Below are 21,764 nucleotides of genomic sequence, written 5' to 3' on the forward strand. Positions count from 1 at the left end.
AGTCTAATGATGAGTCCAAGATGGCCTGCAAGTCAGAAGATTCAAGTCCTAGCCCAAGCCCCATCACTCATTAGAATTCTTTTTCTTTAACAGAGCCTCAGTTTCTTCCTCTATAAAATTAGAGGGTTGGCTTTGATGACTTCTAATATCTCCAGTTCTTTCCATTCTATGGTCCCAGTACCCTCAAATCACCCGAACTTACGGTATCACTAAGGTTTGGATGAGCAAGAGACAAAAGAAGACAAGACCAGCACAGGCAAAGTAATTACGGACCCTGGGGATGGGCATGGTTCGGTACTGAAAGAGAAGGTGAAGGATAAGGAGACAGCTGTGACCAACAGGTTATCCTACAGAGTGGTCAGGTAGTCAATAAACATTGATTAGCAGACAAATAAGGATACCTGCTGGAATCCCTTTGTATGAAGTAACTCATTCAAGTCATCCCTATCAACTCCTGGGGAAAGAAGCCAGAGGGAACCATCCCACCCAAGCAGTAAAGGATTCAAAATTCTGATAAGATCAAAGACAGCAAGCTACTAATATGTAAAGGACATTATTGAAACAGTGACAGCTATAATCCACAAGCCACTGCTATAGGACTTTGGATTTCATGTATTAAAGGCTTAACATCCTTAGACAAAGTACAGAATTAATGAAAGGATACAAAATTTGCAGAGAACATGACTTCAAATCCAGATTCTGCCTCTTACTATGTATTACTAACCTAACAGAAGTCACTTAACCTTTCTTTGTCTTACTTTTTTTTAAATATGTAAAAAGAGGGATGATCTCTAAGGTTTCTTCTGATGATCTCAACAAGGTCCAGATGTAGGCTCTGCCCCTTGACAATGGACAATCTCTAAACATGGCCAATTTCTATAGTCTTTCTACTGTCCCACCCCTCGATTCCACTTCCCACATTTGCCTTGTGCTCCATTTCCACTGCTTAAGGAGTGATTACTTATCAGGTGGTATGGTACCCTCTTATAATGATGGAATTGAGGCGGGAAGAAGGGAATGAGGCAGGAGAAGAAGGGAAGAAGTCTGTAAAACTAAAGAAATTTCCCTAAGGGTGGAAGTTTAGACACTCTGGCCACATTAGTAGTATGAAATACATTATCAGGATGTCTCTCAACAAAATTAAACTAGAGCAGACCCTGTCAAATCAAGTTCACATATTCCCCACTTACCTCCTTCTCAAAATCCTTCTCCACAAAGAATGTCCCAAGGGTGTAAAAGTCTTCAGAATTACCACAGCAGCAAGGTCTGTGTAGGCACGAGGTGTGGGCATGAACACAAGAGTTCACAAAAGACTTAGGAGAAAATGGCTAGGGGTTGGGTTCTGGGGGAGGCAACTATTAAACTTTTATTAATATTAATTATAATTTATTTATATTAATTATAATCTATTAATATTATTTATATAAATTAATTTATATTTATATTAATTTATATAAATTATAATTTATTAATATTAATTAAAAATTCAATTAATTAATTAAATACTAAACTGTTAAATTCCCAGGACTGGGGGGGGGGTGTCAGGAAAAGTAATGGGTTTTAGTTTGACTTTGCCATTAAATTCTCATATAATCTTTGCTGTGCTGTTGTTCGGTGGTTTCAGTTGTGACCAACTCTTTGTGCTCCTATTTGCAATTTCCTTGGCAGAGACACTAGAATGGTTTGCCATTTCCTTAAGATGAGAAAACTGAGGCAAACAGGATTAAATAACTTACTTACCCAGGGTCACATAGTGGTACATGTCTGAGCCCAGATCTGAACTCGAGTCTTCCTGACTCCAGGTCTTTTGCTCTGTCTACTGTGTCATTGAGCTGACCTTACATAACCTTAAGCAGCTCATTTCCCTCCCTCAGTTTCTTCATCTGTGAATAGGAGGGTTGGAACACAAGGCCTCTAAGGTCCCTTCCAGCTTGAGATCTATGATATTATGAATTCACTGTCCCTGTCTATTTCAATTTCCTATCCCCACAAAATAAAGGGGTTCAACTTGAGAACCTCTAATGGCTTCTGGCAGATAGTCAATGTGGGTGTGAATCTGAAACCTGTAAGGCCACACCCATGACAGGCTCAAGAATTGTGCTTTCAGAGTGGAATAAGTAGAAGGTGAAAACCAAAAATTAGTAAAGACAAAGGAAAGAGAATTAGAAAATACACCATCCACAGTCTCTAGGTTATCGGGCTTCATTTCTTCTGGCCTAAATGACACCAATCTGCTCCAAGACCATGTTTTTGTAAGTGATGATGATGATGATTGCACTTATAAAGAGCCTCCTGGATGCCAGACGCACTTCACAAATATTATCTAGAACATTCGATCCTTGCAACAATCCTGTGTGATGGGTGCTATTATTATTTTTTTTATAATTGAGGAAACTGAAGCAAATAGGGGTTCCTTGACTTGCTCAAGATCACACACTAAGTATATGAAGCTGAATTTGAAATCAGGTCTTCCAGACTCCAGGCCCAGCACTTCATCAAGTGCTTGGGTCAGGACTCTAGGAAAAGTTAATTTCAGCCCTTCCCCATTCTGCTCTGTCTCAAAATATCACAGAAAGTCAGTACCAGGGACAGAAGCTTAGGTCTCAGTGTTCTCAGGACCTAAAACAGAACCTAAAGCTCAACCTTGAAACAAAAGATGGGAGAAGTGGAAGGCAAGTCAAAAACCACTCCCAAACCAAGAAAAATACTATACCTCCCTCCTCCCTAAGGCAAGCACATCCTCCTCCCCTCAATATATGCCTATCTATTCCTAGCTAGAATAGAATCACCAAGTACCTGGTAAGCCAGAATCTATCCTTAGATTCAAAAGATGGAGATAAAACAGAGAGAAAAGGGAGAAAACAAAGGAAAAAAATATGTCATAGAAATCATCTAAACTGAAAAATGAGAACTATCTTCCCTAGAAGCAAGAGTTTAGGGTACTAGTTCAGCACTAAAATTACTGAAGAGAGAAAGTCTCCAGCCCAATGAGACGGTTTGGTGTGGTAGACAATAATGGATTTGTAATCAGGAGGATTGGAGTTCAATTCCTACTTCAGGAACTTAAAAACTATATTTCTCTGGGTAAGTCATGCTATGCCTCAGTTTTCTCACCTCCAAAATGAGAGAGTTGAACTGGAAGGTCTCTGAGATCTTTTCTAGCTCTTGGTCTATAAGTCTATACTACATGTACATTTAGGTTGGGATCCAGTTTTAAACAGATTGGATTCCAGTGGCCCAACTATTGGGTTTGCACCTTGTTGGGAAAGACTCACCTGGCCAAGCTGAGCCCTTCAATGGTCAACATCAGCTCTTCATCATAGGTGTCCTCCTCAGCCTTCCCCCTTGGAGATGCATTTCTGAAATGAGACCCATTCTGCTACTGGCCCTCCCCTGGCTGAAGCCATAAATGAGTGTCCAGAAGGAACTCCCATACCTCCCACCACCAAATCAAGTAATCTTGCTCCAGGGATGAGTGAGGTGACCTGTCAGGTCTGTGTCTCATTTGTCTTGTGGCTTGAATTTGTTTTGAAATCAGTAAGACTTCCCTGGGTTAAACAAGAGCAAGAAGAACAACCCAAGACCTCCACAAGTTCCCAGTAATAGATATCCAGCAAGTACTCAATTAATTCTTCTGATTTGAGGGCATAGAATATGGCATTTTTCTATTTTTGTAGCCTTGGCAGTGTCTGTCATATAAGAAGCAAACAAACTCTTGTTGGTTAAATGATATGCAATGCCTGTGGCTAGAAATAAATACTAGACAGTCATTGGATCACTACCAGGGATGAAGTGGTCCCAGTCCTGAATACCTGGAACAGGAAATGGGACAACACAGTCCCTGCCATCAGAAAGCTAACAGAAAAGGTTGGGAACACAGTGGAAAAAAATTCCCAAATCCAGAAAAAACTATGATGTTAATTTTAGACATTTTTTCAACAACAAACTCAGAGATGATTCTATGAGGGCTCTGTATTAGTAATAAGCAGGATTGTGTGTGTGTGTGTGTGTGTGTGTATGCACACACATATACACCTGCTGGAATATTCTAGAATTGGAAAGGCCTTGAGGAACCAGTCAGGAAAAATTTCTAAGAATGAGTGAATTGAGAGGAGAAAGAATATTGGACTTGAGGATTAAAAGCCCTAAGTTTAGGCCTTATCTGACATATCAGTAGCTTGTGGCAGGATTTGAACCCAAATACACTGATTCTAGAGTCAAGGGACTTGGGTTCAATAGCCTCTGGTGTTTATTTTCTGTGTAACCTTGAGCAAGTCCCTTAATCTTCTCTGAGTCTGTTTCCTTATGGGTATAAATGAGCCCCTTTCAGCCTTGTATCTTTGATCCTAGTTATGTAAAGGAATACTCTAGTGACACAGAAGCTCAGTTTTCTTAATCTATAAAGTGATCGTCCTCCAACAAATTCCTCTTTTGGGCTCTTATAATAGCATGGAGATCACTCTCAAAAACTCTGCCAGAAAAATTGTGAAAAAGGGCAGATCCTATTGAGTTTTAAAACATTCTAGCACATTGTTTGGCATCCAAAGACCAGTGTTAGCCATCAAGTACGGTGACATTTTGTTGACCCAAGCAGCTCACCTTACCTAAAGCAAACAGGTAGTTATCTTGTGTGATCTATGGTGAAAGGGATCACCATACTGCCAAAAATCACAGAGCTTTGAAAGGTCAGCAATCTCAAATTGAGAAATAATTCTCTCCTTCTTAAGGCCTTTGGAAGGGAGCATTTTTGAAAACTTCAGAGTGCTAACAGAAACATGTGCTGCTAATATTTGGAAGAGGGGGGGTGGGTCTTGGCCTAGTGGAGAAGAGAAGTGAGAATTAAACATACCTGTCTGCATCCCTGTGACGTCGTAAGGGGATTGTCTAAAAGGAGGCAAGAAATTTAAACTAAAAATGATTTCATAGCATAATGATAATGTGCTGCAACCAGGAAAGTAAGCAAGCCAGGGCTAATTTGGGCTGGCTGGTGAAAGTCAGACAGTCTTCCCAATCCTCACAAACCAAGAACTTAATAGGTAAAATGAAAAATGTCTAAAGTGGAGTAGCAGAAACCAAGTCTTCAAACAGGTTCTCTACTTCCTACAGTATTACAGAAGGTCCATCCAAAAACCACAGAAGCATAAGGCATGATGTGGTAAGGACTCAGCCTCTGTTAAGTCAACCTTCCTAGATAAGCCAACCTACTCCTACCCCATCTAGAGTAAATAGTTCTAGATTATGATGTCTGAAGGCATTCGAGTTTTGGCTCTATGACTTAGTTGGGCAACCTCTGAGCCTCAGTTTATTCATCTTTGAGAGTTAAAGATGATAAATATCTGCTCTCCCACAATCCCAGCCAGGTCTGTTGTAAGGATCAAAACAATACAATAATTGGTACAATAATACCATAATTGGAAAAGTGCCCAAAAATGTGAAGTGAATAAGGAACCAGCTCCCTTCTGGGATGACCAGGTGTCAGCATCCAAAACCCATCATGTCCCACATTTGGGGTTAGCATTGTACTTTGTGCCCAGAAAAAGAATGGGATAACCTTAGCAATAGTACTAGAATGTAAAATGAAATATTCAGATAAACATCTCAAAACAAATCATTGAAAGTTATTAACAATACTGCCAACTTTGCACTTCCTCACACAATCTCCACTGGAAGGTAAGTTTTAGGAAATCATGTTTGTCTTTGTATTCCCAGGCTTACTGCCTTGCTGACCCAGGATAATAAATGTTTTCCTTGAATTATTTCATTTGATCTTTATGGGAGGTCCATGAGGTAGTGAAGGAAGGGATAATTCTCTTCATGGGGAACCTGGGGAGTTCATAGTTCAAGTCTCACCTCTTTCAGGGGTCCTTTCTAGCTTCCCTACTCTCCTCAGTCCACCCCCCAACTAGTGCCATCACCTCTCAGATTCCCATCTATCTACTCTGTATATATTCTGATATATATACTATGTATATATACCTGATATTTATAAAGCATCTCTCCAATTAGAGAGCATTATATTTGAGGGTAGAGACCTTGCTTCCTTTAGTTTTATTACCAATGTATATAGCACAGTGCACTGTACACAGTTGGGATTCAATAGAAGTTTGATGAGATTGACCAAGGTAGAGTTAGAATTAGAACTCAGGGTTCCTTGCCCCATGGTTCCTCCCAGCACACCACACCACAGCATCTCCCTGGAAGTCATATAGCAGGCCACTATTGGCACAGATGCCAAGCCTTTGGTCTTTGGTGAAAAGGGGGTGTCAGAAAACAAGAGAGGGGAGATGAAAGTCTTCACAAGTCTGACCTTTGGTCGCTTTACTTTGGGGATGAGGATGTCAGTGCTTAGACTTTCCCTGTGATTGAGAGATGCAAAGGGTCTGGCTGCCCCCCAAGACTCCAGGTATCGGGTCATTCGGACAGAGGCCCTCATCTTTAGGGCATCGTTTGCTCTTGGTTTTGAGAGGTGCTGACTGGGTGGTTGCTGTTGCCGGGACTGCAAAAGAAAAAAAAAAAACAAAACCATGTCATTCTGACTAAAGGTCACTGACAAAGAAAAACTAACAAACATTTTCATAGTCATCAATTATGACCCTTACAAGAGATCTGGGGTACCCTGAAGAACTCACAGAAGGCCAAGTTCAGCCCTTCCTTTGAGCACCAGCATCAGGTCATATCCTCTCCAATCCCGGGGACAGAGGCTGATGTGAGGAATTTATTTCCAGAAGCTATAAATCTCCTGCAGCATCCTCCCTGAGCCTGGACAATGACCTCCAGAGTCTATGAATAAATAACCACCTCCTCCCCACTACCCTGACTCTGGACATACTCAAAACCATATGTGGAAAAAGGTGAGCCCTGAGCAAGACATGGCACTCCAAGAGGTCAAGATCCATTGTTGCATCCCTCCAACATTCTCCCTGAACAACTTGGAATGAAGCATTTCAGGACTTGGATTCCATAAAGTTCTACCATGCCACATAATGTATGGATGGGGAGGGAGCAAAGAGAAGAGTCACAAGACAGAAAAAGAGGAAAGTAGACCATGCCGTGCTTTCTTCCATCTTGGATGCAGTGACTAGTTTTAACCCAGCAAGCAAAATAAGTTCCTCCCAATTTACCTTTCAGTTTCACATTTAAGAGGGTTTGTTTCAGGCCAATTGCACAATAATTATAGCAAAAAAGCTCACCATGACTTTCAATCAACAAACATTTATTTATTGAGCTCTTACTGGCTACCAAGCACAACGCTAAATGTGGGAGATATAAGAATAGGCAAATCCAATGTCCCTCAAGGAGTTTGCAATCTAATAGAAGTCGGGGGGAGGGAGGGAAGAGGAAGAGCATGCAAACAGTTACATATAAGAAATAAATATATATACATACACATTATATATATATATATATATATATATATATATATATATATATATATATATATATATATATATATATATTATGTGTGTATGTAAGTGAAGATATCCAAATGAAAGTTCTCTCTGAAGGGAAGCCCTTGCTGGGGGGGGGGGGGGGGAATGGGGGGGGGGGACTCAGGGAGGCTCCCTACAGAAGGTAGGATATGAACTGAGTCTTAAAGGAAGCCAGAAGATGGCAAAAAATTCCAGCATGAAGGAAAACAAGTGAAATCTAGTCAAGTGAGCAGGCATTTATTAAGAGTATAGTTTATACCAGGCTAAGCACTGGAATTAGTTTAAAAAAAAGAGAGGGTAGCAAAAACCAGTCCCTGCTCTCAAGGAGTTACTAGTCTAATGGCAGAGACAGTGATGCAAGATAGATACAGGATAACTTGAAGCTAATGTAAGAGGGAAAGCACTAAGATTAAGGAAGACTCTTATGGAAGGCAAGACTTTAGCCAAGACCTGAAGGAAGCCAGATGGCAGAGATGAGGAGCAAGAAAGGTCCCAGAATAGTGGACAGTCAAGGAGATGGAGCACTATGTTCATGGAACAGCAAGTGGCCCAATCTTCTGGATGGTGTAGAACATTGAAGGAAAGGCCAGAAAAGCAGAAAGGGGACAAGTTGTAAAAGGTTTTAAATACCAAGCAGAAAATTTTACACTGGATTCTGGATGTAACAAAAAACCACAGGAGTTTATTGATCCAGGGAAATGATTTGTATAGACTTGCCCTATAGGAAAATCAATTTGGCATCTGAATGGAGGAAGGATTAGAGTAAGGAAAGACTTGAAACCAAGAGGCCATTAGCAGACTATGGCACTCAATAGCCCAAGTACAAGGTGTTGACAGCCTGTTCAATGGTGGTGGCTGTGTGACTGAAGAGAAAACATTGTATAATTAATTATAGAGTACCTGCAATAATTTTAATACTACCTTATATCTGTAGAACACTTTCCTGTTTGAAAAGTACTTTCACATAAAATAACAAATTTGATTCTCAAAAAAAAGTAAAAAAAAGGCAGATAATAAACAAGTAGTATCCATAGTTTACTAATGAAGAGACTGAGGCATAAGGAGGTTAAGGAACCCCATGAGGAAATCACTTAATTCTCTAGTTTTTGATTTCTCTAATTGTGAAATTAGGTGATAAACCAAGATCAATCAGTCAATCAACAAGTGTCTTAGTAAGTGTCTCACTAAGTGTCTCCTACTTGTTAGGCTAACCAGTGGTGATACAAAGCAAAAAATGAAAATGATCCCTGACAGCAAGAATCTTACATACCATCAGGAGAGCCAACATGTAAATGAATATATGCAAGATAAATATGAGAAATTTCAGGGCATGGGAATTGTGAAAGGCCTTATATAAGGAGGAAGTAAGGAACCTGAGGCACAGAAAGATGAAGCAACTTGCTCAAAATCACAGAGTATAAGACAAGTAATAATAAATGTTCCCTTAGTGCTTTAGGGTTTACAAAGGGCTTTCTCCAGAACAATCCTTGAAGGGAGGCAATGAAAGAATTATCATGTCCATTGTGTGAACACGAACAGCTAAGCCAGTCAGAGGAAATTATTTGCCACAGTCTCATAGTTAAGTGCCAGATAGAAATGGAGACTAGGGCTCCTACATTCCTTCTGTTATAGTCCCTTGGCTCTATTGTGTATTTAGCATTGCTGCTTCCTTTCAGAATACAAAGAAAGCTGTTTTGTAGAAACAGTCTAACTTATGGATAGAGAAGTCAACAAGTTTTCTGGACAGTTTTTTCTACCCCCTAGTCAGATACAGTCTATATTCCAGTTGAATTATAAAGCGTTGAAATTTATAATTATGAATCTATATTACCCAGAACATTTGGGGAAGCAAGGAGGGGATGGGGGAAAAAAACCTGAGGAATCCTGTGATTCAAATCCTTTATTTTATTGATGGAAAAATCCTTCTCCTGGATCAGCTGACTCTATTCAAGGTAGAATACTTAGTAGCATTCAATCATAGCTCATATTTCCAGGTAACTGAACTGCTTACAAAATCCTTTTTTCCAGAACAACCCTCACAGAAGGGTAGTTCTACATGCTTAGAGGCATCTATGAACACTTCAGTGTGAGTCCTACAACAATGTAAGTAGCTATGCAGTCCTTCTCAACCTACATGATTATTGTTCACTTCCTCCTATAAATCCTCTCTTGAAGATTTTATTTAATGCATGAGGGACCCACCTCTAGATCTCCCAATATCATGCAGGTACCAAAAGAATGTTATGATAGATGATTTTGAGTCATTTCACATACACAACTATGAAACGTTCTACAAGAGGTATCCTTCATACACTTGTTTTTCCATATGGATAGTGAGGCAGAGATTTTAAGTAGATAAGGATCTCATTTAGGAGACTCTGGAATGTTTGATGTGATCTGGGTTTGATGTAATTCAGTACAGCGTCATCTAAAGACAGATGCCTTGAATGACCTCACCATTTATAATGAATTCTTTTTCCACTTAGACTTGAGCTCCATGTCAATGGTGAATGCCTCTGACAAACATAACTCCCTGTTTTATATCTCATTTTACATTAAAAAATAAAAGATCATATAAAATACTCTCTCTCTCTCTCTCCACTGTTATGGTCAATCAACAACTGGCAGAGATGACTGCTGAACCAGTTATTGATCTCTGAAGATCCTAAAGAGACAGCAGAGTAGAGGCAGCTGCCCAGCTGAACTCTCAACATTCCCCTTCAAACAATATTAAAAATTACTCTTCAAAACAAATTTGGGAAGCAAAAGAATTAACGAAAGGTCAGAGTAAGACATTTTTACAGCCTAAGATGACTTAGGAGGTCAATAGAAGTCTGTTTCACTGGAGTGGGGCTGGCCCAGAGCACATGCAGTGGCAGTCTTGGAGGGCTATGACAACAGCAGTAACAGCATCAGGAGACTTAGCCCAGGGACAGTAAGGGAGTTAGAAAACTGTCAGAAAGCAATTACAGATTTCTTCAATGATTGACAACTCTGTAACTCAAACACAGTTCTGGGTCATGGTTCCAGGGGGCATAGGAACTATTGTGGTAATCACAAGGGAATAGTGAACCTGGACACAATTTCAAGGTAGACAAGAGTACATGTAGCTACAGGAAGCAGGGACTTTTCCTGGGAAAAGACCATAGTGCAGACCGAGAGCAGTGACAACACTTCTTCCAAGACCACACCACCTTGGAGAAACCAAAACTTATAAACTCCAAGAACTAGATCTGAAAATAGCAGTAAGAAAATTCCTGAAGCTGGGTATAGTGCCTTCCCATACCCAGGTGAGGATAGCCCAACTTTAAAATAATGTTCAAAGTCAAGAAATAGACTGGGGAATTGAGTAAATAACAAAAGATTAGTTTGATCATAAAAAGTTACTACGGTGAAAAGAAGACCAACACAAACTTGAAAAAAGACAATATTTTGAAAACAGCTACAAGAAAAGCCTCAAAGAGAAATGCTAATTGAACCCAAGTCCAACAAAAATTCCTGAAAAAGTTAAAGAAAGAGACTTCCAGCCAAGATGGCAGAGAGAAGACAGGCACAGTTCTAAAGTCTCCTGATCTCTTCCCCATCTATCACATGAAACAAACCTCTTAAAAAAATCCGACCCACAAAACCCAGAAAGAAAAGCCAGGAAAGGAAAATCTACCTCAGGATTAGTCTCCTGCAGCAGCCTTGGCTGAGTACCAGCAGGTGAGTCTGGGCTCCGAGGGAAGATCAGCCTGGGATCAGCCAGATTAATAGCTGAATTGGAACCAGGAGTGTGAGGGCCCGAGAGCCGGACTTGCTGGATCAACGGTAGGGCTGTACGAAGGGGGCTTGGGTACACGGGGAAGCAGAGGCGCTGATGTTGGTGCTGTCCCCCTGGAGCTTGGGGAAGGGGCTGCGGGGAAAGGTCTGGTGCAGGAGAGCTGCGGACGCCATCCCTGGGCTCCTCAGGTCTGAGAAACTCTGAGTCCACGCTTCCGTTGCACAGAGGCCTCCTCCCAAATAAATGCAAACTACTTCTGCCTCAGGCCCAGGTGTGTGAGCAGAAGAACCAGACCATCTGAGGAATGACCTCAGGCCAGGGAAAAGCCCACCATTGATTGAAGGCAAAAGAATTCAATAGTTCCAACTCCTCCCTTCTGGCAAAGGGAGAAGGCCTCCCAACCAAGGTCACAGACACTCCAGAGAGGGCAAGCAGCACCTCCTACTGGCCAGCCAGAGAGCCTGCACTCAGTAAAGCCTTTAGCAATCCCAAGCCAAGGTGAACCAGCTCCCCGCAATTCAAGGTCTTAGCCTAATGAAGAAGGGTCAGCGGAATGGTGGATCCATAGAAAAATTCCTAGAAGGGAAAGACCCCAACTCAGAGAGACTTGGAACCTCTGAGGAGAATACAATCTGGTCTCCAGCACAGAAAGACTTCCTTGAAGAAATAAGGAAGGAGCTTAAAAATTTGGGAGAGACAGTTAATACCTTGCAACAAGAAAACAAAACCTTAGAAAGTACAATTGGACAAACACAAAAGGAGAATAAATCTCTCAGATCCTCAAATGAGCAAATGCAAAAAGAAATTAATTCTCTCAAAACCTCGATTGGTCAAATGGAAAGCTCTTTCAAAAGTAAAATTGACCAATTGGAAAAGGAGTTGCAAAAGGCTAATGAAGAAAACTCCTCCCCCCAAAAAAGAACAGAATCTACAGAAACTAATGACTCCATGAGACAGCAAGAGTCAGTTAAACAAAATCAAAAACTAGAAAAAATAGAAGCAAATGTAAAATACCTCATCAACAAAACCACTGACCTCGAGAATAGATCAAGGAGGGGCAACCTGAAAATTATAGAACTTCCTGAAAACATTGAAGAGAAAAAAAGCCTGGACTTAATATTACAGGATCTAGTGATGGAAAACTGCCCTGACATCATGGAATCAGAGGGCAAAGTAGTTATTGAAAGAGTACATTGATCCCCACCAAAAAAAGATCCTAAAATGAAAACACCAAGGAATGTTGTGGCCAAACTCCAGAACTATCAGATAAAAGAAAAAATCCTGCAAGCATCCAGAAAGAAGCAATTTAAATATCAAGGAGCCACAGTAAGGATCACACAGGACCTGGCTGCATCAGCTTTAAGGGATCAAAGGGCCTGGAACGAGGTATTTCGAAGAGCACGGGAGCTTGGAATGCAGCCAAGAATCTACTTTCCTGCAAAGCTGAGCCTTCTCTTCCAGCGAAAAAGATGGACATTTAACGAAATGGAAGAATTCCAAAAATTTCTGATGAAAAGACCAGAGCTAAACAGAAAATTTGGATATCAAACAGGAGGTTCAAGAGACACATGAAAAGGTAAAAAAAAGGGGGGGGCGGTAAAAGGAAAAAAATGCAATCCAGTAAGTTGAAACTGGCTATATTCCAGCATGGAAGGGAGAAGAGACTCTCATAAATCCTGAGAAATGTAACTCTAATAGAGAGAATACACCAAGCCAGAAATGATGGACATCCATGACCTATCCATGAGACTGCTATCTAATGGGATGTAACTGGCTTTAACCCCACTTGGGAGAAAGACTCTAATAACTCTCAGGAATTTTGACTCTATTCAATAGAATATATTGAACTAGAAGGGACAGACACTCAGAATTTTCTATGACCTAGATAGAATGATCTAAAAAAAATACACTACCTCCCTAAAAAGGGGGGACAGGAAAGAGACGGGAGGAGGGAGGGGATTGAATGGGACAAATCTCATTACACTAAGAGGTACAAAAAACCTATGGTAATAGAGGGGAAGAAGAGAGCAGAGGAGAAACACCTGAATCTTCTTCTCACCAGACTTGGCTTAAAGTCAACCTACACACACTCAGTTAACTTATAAAACATCTAACCTTTCAAGTATTTAAAGGGGAAAAGGGGAGGGGGGACAGAGAAAGGGAAGGGGAGTGGGGGAAATAAGGGGAAATAACAAAAGGAAGGGAAGGGGAAAGGTGAAAAAGGGAAAGGGGAAAGAAAGGGGAGGGGGTGATATAGGAAGGCAAATGCACTGAAGGGGGTGATATTCAGAAACAAAATACTGGGGAATATGGACAAAGGGGGGGAGGGGGGGAAAATACAAACAGAGGGAAGATAGCATGGAGGGCAATAAAGAATTAGTAATCATAACCTTGAATGTGAATGGGATGTGGATTAAAAACCAGAATCCTACAATATGCTGCTTACAAGAAACTCATTTGAAGCAGAGAGACACATATAGAGTAAAGGTAAAAGGTTTGAGAAAAATATATTTTGCTTCAGCTGAAGTAAAAAAAGCAGGGGTAGTAATCCTTATCTCAGACAAAGCAGCAGCAAAAATAGATAGTGTTAAAAGAGATAAGAAAGGAAACTTTATCCTCCTAAAAGGTACCATAGACAATAAAGTCATTTCAATATTGAATGTATATGCACCCAGTGGGACAGCACCCAAATTCTTAGAGGAGAAGCTGAAAGAATTACAGGAAGACATAGACAGCAAAACTCTACTAGTAAGAGACCTCAACCTCCTGCTATCAGATCTAGATAAATCAAATCATAAAACAAACAAGAAAGAAATTAGGGAGGTAAATAGATTGTTAGAAAAATTAGATATGGTAGACTTATGGAGGAAACTGAATGGGGATAGAAAGGAATATACCTTTTTCTCTGCAGTACATGGAATTTATACAAAAATTGACCATGTACTAGGACATAAAAACCTAATGATCAACTACAGAAAGGGAGAAATAGTGAATACATCTTTCTCATATCACAATGCAATAAAAGTCATATGCAATACTGGGCCAAGGAGATATAAACCCAGAGCAAATTGGAAACTGAATAACCTCATTTTAAAAAATGAGTGGGCCAAAAAACAAATTATAGAAAGAATTAACCATTTTATCCTAGAAATGATAATAATGAAACAACATACCAAAACCTATGGGATTCATTCAAAGAGACTCTCAGGGTATATATTATACCTCTAAATGCTTATATGAATAAATTGGAGAAAGAGAAAATCAATGAACTAAACATGCAACTAAAAAAATTAGAGAAAGAACAAATCAAAAATCCCCAATCAAATACCAAATTAGAAATTTTAAAAATTAAAGGAGAAATTAATAAAATCGAAAGCAAAAAAACTATTGAATTAAAATAAAACCAAAAGTTGGTATTATGAAAAAACCAATAAAATTGATAAACCTATGGTCAATTTGATTAAAATAAAGAAAGAAGAAAACCAAATTGCTAGTATTATAAATGAAAAAGGTGAATTCACCACCAATGAGGAGGAAATTAAAGTAATAATTCAAAATTATTTTGCTCAACTCTATGACAATAAATTTGATAATCTAAGTGAAATGGATAAATATTTACAAAAATATAAGTTGCCCAGGTTAAATGAAGAAGAGATTAAATACCTAAACAACCCTATCTCAGAAAAAGAAATTCAACAAGCCATTATTGAACTCCCTAAAAAAAAAATCTCCAGGGCCTGATGGATTCACAAGTGAATTCTACCGAACATTTAAGGAACAATTGGTTCCAATCCTATATAAACTCTTTGGAAAAATAGGGAAAGATGGAACTCTGCCTAACTCTTTCTATGAAACCAACGTGGTACTGTTACCTAAACCAAGAAGAGTTAAAACAGAGAAAAAAATTATTTCCCTGATGAATATAGATGCAAAAATCCTAAATAAAAATCTTAGCAAAATGACTACAACACGTCATCACTAGGATAATACATTATGATCAAGTAGGATTTATTCCAGGAATGCAGGGATGGTTCAATATTAGGAAAACTGTTAGTATACTCAATTATATCAATAACAAACCTATCAGAAATCATATGGTCTTATCAATAGATGCTGAAAAAGCTTTTGACAAAATACAGCATCCATTCCTATTAAAAACACTAGAGCATGTAGGAATAAAAGGACTGTTCCTTAAAATAATTAGCAGTATCTATCTGAAACCATCAACAAGCATTACATTCAATGGGGAGAGGCTAGAGGCATTCCCAATAAGATCAGGGGTCAAACAAGGGTGCCCATTATCACCACTACTATTCAATAGTGTATTAGAAATGTTAGCATCAGCAATTAGAGAAGAAAAAGAAATTGAAGGAATTAGAATTGGGAAGGAAGAGACAAAACTCTCACTCTTCGCAGATGACATGATAGTCTACCTAGAGAATCCCAAGAAATCATCTAAAAAAACTACTGGAAACAATTAGAAATTTTAGCAAAGTTGCAGGTTATAAAATAAACCCCCATAAATCCTCAACTTTTTTATATATGTCTATATATGTTCTATATATGTCAGAGCAAGAAACAGCAGGAAGAGCTAGAAAGAGAAATCCCATTCAAAGTAACCTCAGACAGTGTAAAATACTTGTTGGGAGTCTATTTGCCAAGACAGACTCAGAATCTTTTTGAAAACAATTATAAAACACTTCTCACACAAATTAAATCAGATTTAAATAACTGGGCAAATATCAACTGCTCATGGATAGGTAGAGCTAATATAATAAAAATGACAATTCTACCAAAACTAAACTATCTGTTTAGTGCCCTACCAATCAAAATTCCAAAAAATTACTTTGAGTTAGAAAAAATTGTAAGTAAATTCATATGGAGAAATAAAAAGTCAAGAATTACCAGGAGCTTAATGAAAAAAAAAATGCAAACGAAGGTGGCTTAGCACTACCCGATCTAAAATTATATTATAAAGCATCAGTCATCAAAACTGTTTGGTATTGGCTAAGAAATAGAGTGGTGGACCAGTGTAATAGACTAGGTGTAAAAGCAAGAGAGGATTATAGTAATCTGCTGTTTGATAAACCAAAAGAGTCCAGCCACTGGGATAAAAACTCCCTCTTTGATAAAAACTGCTGGGATAATTGGAAGTTAGTATGGAAGAAACTTAGATTAGACCAATACCTCACACCCTTTACCAAGATAAGATCCAAATGGTTACAGGACATAGACATAAAAAACAATACTATAAGCAAATTAGAAGATCAAGGACTAGTCTACCTGTCAGATCTATGGAAAGGGGAACAGTTTATGACTAAGGAAGAGTTGGAGAACATCACTAAAAACCAATTAGATGATTTTGATTACATTAAATTAAAAGGCTTTTGCACAGATAAAACCAATGTAATCAAGATGAAAAGAAAAGTAGTAAACTGGGAAACAATCTTTACAATTAATGATTCTGACAAAGGACTCATTTCTAAAATATACAGAGAACTGAGTCATATTTTTAAAACAAAAAGCCATTCCCCAATTGACAAATGGTCAAAGGATATGCAAAGGCAATTTACAGATGAGGAGATCAAAGCAATCCATAGTCATATGAAAAAATGCTCTAAATCATTAATTATTAGAGAAATGCAAATTAAAGCTTCTCTGAGGTACCACCTCACACCTCTCAGATTGGCCAGTATGACCAGGAAGGATAATGATCATTGTTGGAAGGGATGTGGGAAATCTAGGACACTATTGCACTGTTGGTGGAGCTGTGAACTCATCCAACCCTTCTGGGGAGCTATTTGGAACTATGCCCAAAGGGCAACAAAAATGTGCATACCCTTTGACCCAGCAATACCACTACTGGGTCTATACTCTGAAGAGATGAGGAAAAAGGGTAAAAACATTACTTGTACAAAAATATTTATAGCAGCCCTGTTTGTGCTGGCAAAGAATTGGAAATCCAGTAAATGTCCTTCAATTGGGGAATGGCTTGGCAAACTGTGGTATATGTATGTCATGGAACACTATCGTTCTATTAGAAACCAGGAGGGATGGGATTTCAGGGAAACCTGGAGGGATTTGCATGAACTGATGCTGAGTGGGATAAGCAGAAGCAGAAGAACACTGTACACCCTAACAGCAACGTAGGAGTGATGTTCAACCTTGAGGGACTTGCTCATTCCATCAGTGCAACAATTGGGAACAATTTTGAGCTTTCTGCAAAGGAGAGTGCCATATGTATCCAGATAAGGATCTGTGGAGTTTGAACAAAGTACAAGGACTATTCCCTTTAATTTGGGGGAAAAAAAACCAGATATCTTATTGTCTGATCTGGTTACCTCTGAGAATTCTATTCTCTTTAAGGATATGATTTCTCTCTCATCACACCCAATTTGGATCAAGGTACAACATGGAAACAAAGTAAAGACTGATGGAGTGCTATCTGTGGGGTGGGAGTGGGGGGAGGGAAGCAAGATTGGGAGAAAATTGTAAAACTCAAATAATATCTTTAATAAAAAAAAAAGTTAAAGAAAGAGAAAAGCATGATAGAGAAAAAGAAATGAGAGTGAGGCAAGGAAATTATGAAAGAAGAATTAATAGCTTAGTAAAAGAGGCACAAAAATGTAGAATAAAATAACACCTTAAGTAACAGAATCACAAAAGAGGTACATAATTTCACTAAAGAAAAGAACTTCCTAAAATGCAGAATTGACCAAATGGAAAAAAATATTACTGAAGAAATATTTCCATAAAAATTACAATTAGGCAAGTTGAAACTAATGACTCCATGAGACATCAAGAAGCAATAAAACAGTCAAAAGAATGAAAAAATAGAAGATAATGTGAAATATTTTATCAGAAAAACAAATGATTGGAAAAATAGATCAAAGAGAGGTAATTTACTAATTATTGGGAAACCATGATTAAAAAGAAAGCCTAAACATGATATTTCAAGCAATTATAAAGGAAAAAATTTATAAAGGAAAATTTTGATCCAGAGGACAAAATAGAAACTGAAAGAATGCACCAATCATTTCCTGAAAGAGATCCTAAATGAAAACTCCCAAGAATATTAAAGCCAAATTCCAAAGCTCCTAAGTCAAGGAGTAAATAAGATGAATGCAGTGAGATAAAGAAGAAAGGAAAGGAAGAATGGAAAATTTTTCTCATATAAAATAGGCATGCGTGTAAGGGAGAGTTTTTATAATGGAGAGGAAAATGGAAGAAAAATTAGTAGCCAATACTTGAACTTTGTAGTCATTGAAACGGGTTCAAAGAGGGAAGAATACATACAAGCACATCACACATGCATGCGCACACACACACACACACACACACACACACACACACACACACACACTGCAAGAAATGACCAATAGAAAAAGAAGAAGAAGAGACAGGGATAAGATATATAAGGTGGGGATTGGGAAGGAATGATAAAAGTGATAGTGGATTAAAGGATACAGTTGTCAGTAGCAAAAAAGACCGATATTCTACTTTTTTTCTAATTACATGTAAAGACAAATTGTAACATTCATTTGAATATTTTGAATTCCAGTTTTTCTCCCTTCCTCCCTCCTTCAATTCTCCCCTCACTAAGATAGTAGGTAATTTGATAAAGGTTATGTATGTACAATCGTGAAAAATATTTTTTCATATTAGTTATGTTGTGAAAGAAAAAACATAGAAAATAAGAAAACATGAAAAAACAAGAAAGAAAAATATGCTTTGATCTGCATTCGGGAAATGGAAAACAAATAGCAAAGTAAGTTAGAAAGCAGAATCCAACAGTATGGTGTTTATAAAAACACACTTGAAACAGAAAGACACATTCACATAGAGTTAAAACAAGGAGCCAAAACAGAATCTATTATGCTTCAGCTGAAGTAAAAAAGTCAGGTATGGCAATCATGATTTCAGACAAAGCAAAAGGAAAAGTAGACCTTATTAAAAGAAATAATCAGAACAATTACATGTGTAAGAGACAATGGAATAATATCAAAAAATTTGACAGGATATTTATCTGATAAGGTCTTTTTTCTCAAATATATGGAAACTGAGTCAAATTTTTTGTTTATTTATTTTATATTATTACAATAATCTTGTGGGAGTAATCATGAACCCCCCTTTCCCCCAAAAAAGATGAGAAACCTCAAGAATAGTGAGAGAGAAAAAAATGTACTTCAGTCTGGGTTCAGATTCCAATGGCTCTGTCTCTGGGATGATAAGTCTTCCCCATCACAGCCACCAGAGAAGTTGCTTCAATATTTTTCCCACAGTTGTTATCACTAACTGTATTTCCCTCCACTCTATTCCTCCCCTGGAGGAATATCCTTTCTCTCCTTTCATCCTGTCCCTATTCAGAAGTGTGTTATATCTGAGTACCCTCTCCCATGATCTTCCTTCTCTTCTATCACATAACCCCCCCTTCCCTACCCCTGTTCCCCGCTTAGCCCATCCCTTTCCTCTCTATTAAGTGTGTATGTTATTTCCTCTCAGCCATTTCTGATGAGAATGAAGGCTCACTCATTCCCCCTTGCCTTCCTCCATTTCACTCCATTCTAACAGCTTTTTCTTGAGTCTTATGTGAAATGCCTTAGCCCCTTCTTCCTCTCCTTTCTCTTCCTCCCAATACTTTTCTTTATCACCCATGGACTCCGTTTTTAATCTGCTATACCATTATATTTAGCTCCTTCCTGTGCCTTGTCTATATATGCTCCTTCTAATTGCTCTTATGTCCGGGGTCTTCTTCCCCGGACTCCCGAGTGAGCTCCTCAGTGGGCACTGCTTCAGGCGTCCCTGGTATCTCCCTCCCCCGGGGATCAGCGAGGAGGGACTCAGGCAGACACTTCTTCAGGAGGCATATGTTTTATTAGGTGCAGAGGGATCCCCCGAATAGCTCAGGGCGCTGGATAATATAGGGAGTTATTTCCGGGCTGCCACCCCAATCCGCCCCGAGGGCAGAACCTACCACCCGATTGGAGCAATGGACACAGGCCAACCAGGCGAAGCCACTGCTCCCCTTAAGGAGCCGTGTCTTCTCTGGGTTGGTCTGACCTCACTCCCGGGGAGGTCCTATCCACCCAGGCGGTCAGGGCCGACCCCCGACACTCTTATAAATGAGAATCATCAGTATCTTCTTCCCATGCAGGAATACAAGCAATTTAACATCATTAAGTTCCTCATAATTAGTCCTTCTCATCCATCCCCTCTATATTTCACTGAGTTCTGCACTTGGAGATCAAAATTTCTGTTCAGGTTGTTTCAATAGGAAAGTTTGAACGCCCCCTGTTTCATTGAAAGTCCATAGTTTCCCCTGAAAGAGGATACTCAGTTTTGCTGGGTAGTTGATTCTTGGTTGTAAGCCAAGATCTTTTGCCTTCCAGAATATCATATTCCAAGGCCTATGAGCCCTTAACGTAGATGCTGCCAGATCCTGTGTAATCCTGACCATAGAGCCATGGTAGCTGAATTGTTTATCTCTGGCAGCTTTTAGTATTTTTCTCTTTGACTTGGAAGTTCTGGAGTTTGACTACAATATTCCTGGAAGTTTTTCTTTTGGGATCTCTTTCTGGAGATGATCGGTAAATTCCTTCAATTTCTATCTTTACCCTCTGCTTCTAAGATCTCAGTGCAATTTTGCTGTGTTATTTCTTGAAAAAAATGAAGTCTAGGCTCTTTTCCTGATCATGACTTTCAGGTAGCCCCATAATTTTTAAATTATCTCTCCTGGCTCTGTTTTCAAGGTCAGTTATTTTTCCAATGAGATATTTTACATTTTCTTCTAATTTTTGTGTTTTTTGGTATTATATAGTTATATTTCTTCCTGAGTTCTCGAAAATTCATCAGCTTCCTTTAATTCCATTCTGCATTTGAAGGATTTATTTTCTTCAGAGAGCTTTTTATGTCCTTTTCCAGCTGGCCAATTCTGCTTTTTAAGGCATTCTTCTCCTCATTTGCCTTTTGTGTTGCTTTTTTTCCATTTGGACTAACTGATTTTTAATATGTTATTTTCTTCAGTATTTTTTTGTATTTCACCAAGTTGCTGACTTGGTTTTCATGATTTATCTGCATCACTCTTATTTCTCCTCCTAATTTTTCCTCAACCTCCCTTAATTGCTTTTCAAAGTCCTTTTTTTGCAAGACAATGGGGTTAAGTGGCTTGTCCAAGGCCACACAGCTAGGTAATTATTAAGTGTCTGAGGCTGGATTTGAACTCAGGTACTCCTGACTCCACGGCCAGTGCTCTATCTTACTGCACTACCTAGCCATCCCTTCAAAGTCTTTTTTGAGCTCATCCATAGCCCGAGTTCATTTTCTATTTCTCTTGGAGGTTTTGGATACAGAAGCTTTGATTTTGTCATCATCTAAGTATGTATTTTGGTCCTCCATGGGACCAAAGTAATTTTCTATGGTCAGATTCTTCTTTTTCTGTTGTTTGCTCATTTCCACATCTTATAACTGATTTACTGCACTTCCAAGGTTTTGGCAGGCTTGGGGGACAACCCATAGATAATCTTAATTCCTCCAAGGTCTTATGAGAGGCTCTGACTGCTCTCTTGCCTGTG

The 21,764-nt window shown here is 38.9% G+C and overlaps 1 protein-coding gene across 11 annotated transcripts in view; it reads right to left on the bottom strand.

Moving 5' to 3' along the window:
- The window catches only part of ADCY7 (adenylate cyclase 7), a 134,469-nt gene that overhangs the window by 21,033 nt on the left and 91,672 nt on the right, over positions 1 to 21,764 (bottom strand). For all 11 annotated transcript variants that reach the window (XM_074211366.1, XM_074211362.1, XM_074211360.1 and 8 more), the window contains 5 exons: positions 6,308 to 6,496; positions 4,850 to 4,884; positions 3,276 to 3,359; positions 1,191 to 1,266; positions 203 to 297 (listed from right to left, as the gene is read on the bottom strand). In XM_074211366.1, the coding sequence (XP_074067467.1) occupies positions 203 to 297; positions 1,191 to 1,266; positions 3,276 to 3,359; positions 4,850 to 4,884; positions 6,308 to 6,496 (479 nt within the window). The remainder of the gene's footprint in view (positions 1 to 202; positions 298 to 1,190; positions 1,267 to 3,275; positions 3,360 to 4,849; positions 4,885 to 6,307; positions 6,497 to 21,764) is intronic.

This window comes from Macrotis lagotis, chromosome 1 (assembly GCF_037893015.1).
Source record: "Macrotis lagotis isolate mMagLag1 chromosome 1, bilby.v1.9.chrom.fasta, whole genome shotgun sequence".
Lineage (NCBI taxonomy): Eukaryota > Metazoa > Chordata > Mammalia > Peramelemorphia > Peramelidae > Macrotis > Macrotis lagotis.